Source organism: Alosa alosa, chromosome 7, assembly GCF_017589495.1.
Source record: "Alosa alosa isolate M-15738 ecotype Scorff River chromosome 7, AALO_Geno_1.1, whole genome shotgun sequence".
NCBI lineage: Eukaryota > Metazoa > Chordata > Actinopteri > Clupeiformes > Clupeidae > Alosa > Alosa alosa.
In genome coordinates, this window is record NC_063195.1 from 14,296,664 (window position 1) to 14,299,845 (window position 3,182).

A 3,182-nucleotide genomic window follows, 5' to 3' on the forward strand; every position below is an offset into this window, starting at 1 on the left:
ATGAGTGCTGGTCAGATTCTCTCAAACTGCTCTCAAACACTGCACGGCTTCCTGGTCACTGTGGCAACCAACTGGCAGGTGAACCTTATCAGAGTAACAAACACAAAGACACAGCTGCTATCGAGGAGTGGGTGGGGACAATATTCAAAACCTTGTCGTCCGTGAAAAGGAGAGGACGAGTATATGAATGTTTTTGTGTGTGTGTGTGTGAAAGAGAGAGAGAGACAGAAAGACAGTGAGAGAGAGAGAGACAGACAGAGTGAGAGAGACAAAGAGATACAAAGAGAGAGACAGACAGACAGAAAGAAAGGAGAAAGAGAGAGGGGAAGGAAGATAGAGAGAGTATTTGACTATGACTATGAGTTCAGCACCTGACTGGCAGTGAGGATGTCTAAGGGAATAGAGCAGGAGACACAGAGGGAGAGAGAGGAGAGCTGAGCAGAACGCACTAATGGAGATTTGGGTCGGCTTCATCTTAGTCACACTCTTCACCTTTAGCCTGGCACCCACAGGTAAGGCCAAACAGGTTTAAACATGTATTTAGGCACCCACAGGTAATTTCAAACAGGTTTATTCATGTATTTAGGCACCCACAGGTAAGGCCAAACAGGTTTATACATGCATTTAGGCACCCACAGGTAAGGCCAAACAATGTATTTAGGCACCCACAAGTAAGGCCAAACAAACATGTATAAGGCAAAAAATCAATAACCCTCCGCACACTGACACAGACTTTACTCGTTTATTTTAAGTGAACAATGTGTTTTGCGTGTATAGCGTCAGCAGGTTCGCTCAGGTAATAGTTTTAGGTACTTAGGTGTTAGTTAAGTTTATTCATGTATTTGGGCATTAGATTGCATTTGTGATACAGTTACTAGTACTTTACTTTACAAGTACAAGATAGCCTATGTTACAGCAGCTCTTAACACAACCTGTGTGTTTTATGGTAATCTTTTGCCTCATTGATAGTGTGTAGTACAGTATGTAAGCAGCTCAGTGAAAAAGATGTTTGGAGTATTGAGGAGCATGTCTGCAGCAGGTTCTGTGTCAGAACGTGTGGAGTCACGGGACCTGGCGTCCGTGGTGCGGAATCTGACCCGGTTCTCATCTCCATGGGTGCGGCCGGTCCGGTTCTGGGAGAGGCCGGTGAAGGTCAATGTGGACATGAGGGTTCTCGCGATACTTAACGTGGTGAGTGTGTGTATGTGTGTGTGTGTGTGTGGGTGACAGTGTTGGGAGTAATGCATTAAGAAAGTAATGTAATTACAGTAATGCATTACTTTTTGCTGTAATACAGTAATGTAAGGCATTACCAATACAATTTCAGTAATATTTTACTCGGTACAATTCTAGTTACTTTGCTTTTTAATCCAAAATTGAGAAATGCTCAATTGGCACCAGAGAAGATTATCCAATAATTAAAAAAGTCCTCTATGCTGGTCCTGGAATTTGATTGCCTTGTTTAGATGACTGTAGAAAGGGAATTTGAGTTATCTCTGCCATTCATAAAACAGATCTAACATGGTTAGGATATACTTCTCATTTCAAGCAGTGAGAATAACTAAAATGTTCCTTTTACAGAGATCGTAGCCATTATTCTCAAACTATTTGCATTAAGTCTACACCACTGTAAGTGGAAGGATAGGCAACCAGCAATGATGAGAACCATTTAAAGTCAACGTGCAATTTCACTATGGCTATATTTTACTATATTAAGTTGTGAGTGACCTTTGGCCTTTGGGGCCTACATTGTTCCATGAGCCATAACTGCAACCATTACAGTATATTGTTATTTTGTTAGCCTTAAGCCTAGCTCAGTCATTATGCCATACCACATCACCTCTTGTCGTGTAATGAGCTGCATTGAACACATGAAGAAATCCATATTTCCTGTTATTTTGGTGAAAGTAATGTAAACGTAGTGTAATGCCTTACAATTCAAAGACAGTAATATTGTAATGTAACAAATTACTTTGAAAAGACAATAACAAGTAATAAATATAATGCATTACGCTTTTGAAGTAACTTGCCCAACACTGGTGGGTGAGTGTGTGTGTGTGTGTGTGTGTGTGTGTGTGTGTGTGTGTGTGTGTGTGTGTGTGTGTGTGTGTACTGGATGTGGTGGGTTGGGCCTATTAGGGAGAAATACCTCACTGGTGATATTCATTGTAATCTGGTCTTCATCTTCATTAATATAATGCACACCTTACAGAATGAGAAAGAGGAAGAGATAAAGCTGCATGTTATCATCAGTCAGGTAAGGGTTACTGTCCTGTGAATTAGCATCAATCATTAATCTCTGTTGCAAACACCCATCCAAACACACATTTACAACATTGGATATGAGAATTGAAGAATATGCATACAGTATATTCATTAATTCATTCATTCAACCTTTATTTATTCTCGGTTCATTGAGGGTAGTCCTCATTTTCAGTGAAGCCGAGATTACAGAAACAATGAAATAACAAGAGATATAGTATAATAATTGTGGTAAAAACAAAAATATATATGTATATGTACATATATATATTCAATCAATTCATCTATCTATATCATCTATAACTTCAATCAATTCATAATACATAATATTTCAAATGTTAATTAGGAGTGCTATGTCTGCCCTTCCCCTGTCCTGATTGGCTGTTGTATCTGTCCATTATGGTCAGGGGTGGAAGGATGAACATGTGTGGTGGAATGCTTCTTCATATGGAGGATTGGAACACATCTCTCTACCCTCGACTCTGATATGGACCCCTGACATCGCCGTCCGGGAGGCGTGAGTGGTGTGTGTGTCTGTGTGTGTGTCTTGGAGAGGGAGAGAGAGAGAGAGAGTTTGTGTGTATGCATGCAGGGTGTGTGTGCATGCATGCACATATGTGTGTGCATGCATGCACATATGTGTGTGACCAAAACTGTACTTCTCTGTAGGAATTTCCAAGACTCAAATTCAAATGATACTTTCAAACATCTACTTCCTTGGGGGATGTCATAGACTGCTTTATGTAACTATATGTGTGTAGATAGATAGATAGATAGATAGATAGATAGATAGATAGATAGATAGATAGATATATAGATAACCTGTTTGTGTGTGTGTGTGTGTATGTTTGTGTTCGCATGCATACGTGTGTGTGTATATATGTGTGTGTGTGTGTTTGTGTGTTTGCGTGCATTCGTGT

General features: G+C 40.0%; 1 protein-coding gene across 1 annotated transcript in view; it reads left to right on the forward strand.

Annotated features, from left to right (window-relative positions):
* Positions 1-3,182, forward strand: part of LOC125298258 (5-hydroxytryptamine receptor 3A-like) — a 7,192-nt gene continuing 4,010 nt past the window's right edge. Inside the window, exons 1-4 of the mRNA XM_048248961.1 lie at positions 1-78; positions 970-1,191; positions 2,213-2,257; positions 2,670-2,779. Of these exons, the coding sequence (XP_048104918.1) occupies positions 1-78; positions 970-1,191; positions 2,213-2,257; positions 2,670-2,779 (455 nt within the window). The remainder of the gene's footprint in view (positions 79-969; positions 1,192-2,212; positions 2,258-2,669; positions 2,780-3,182) is intronic.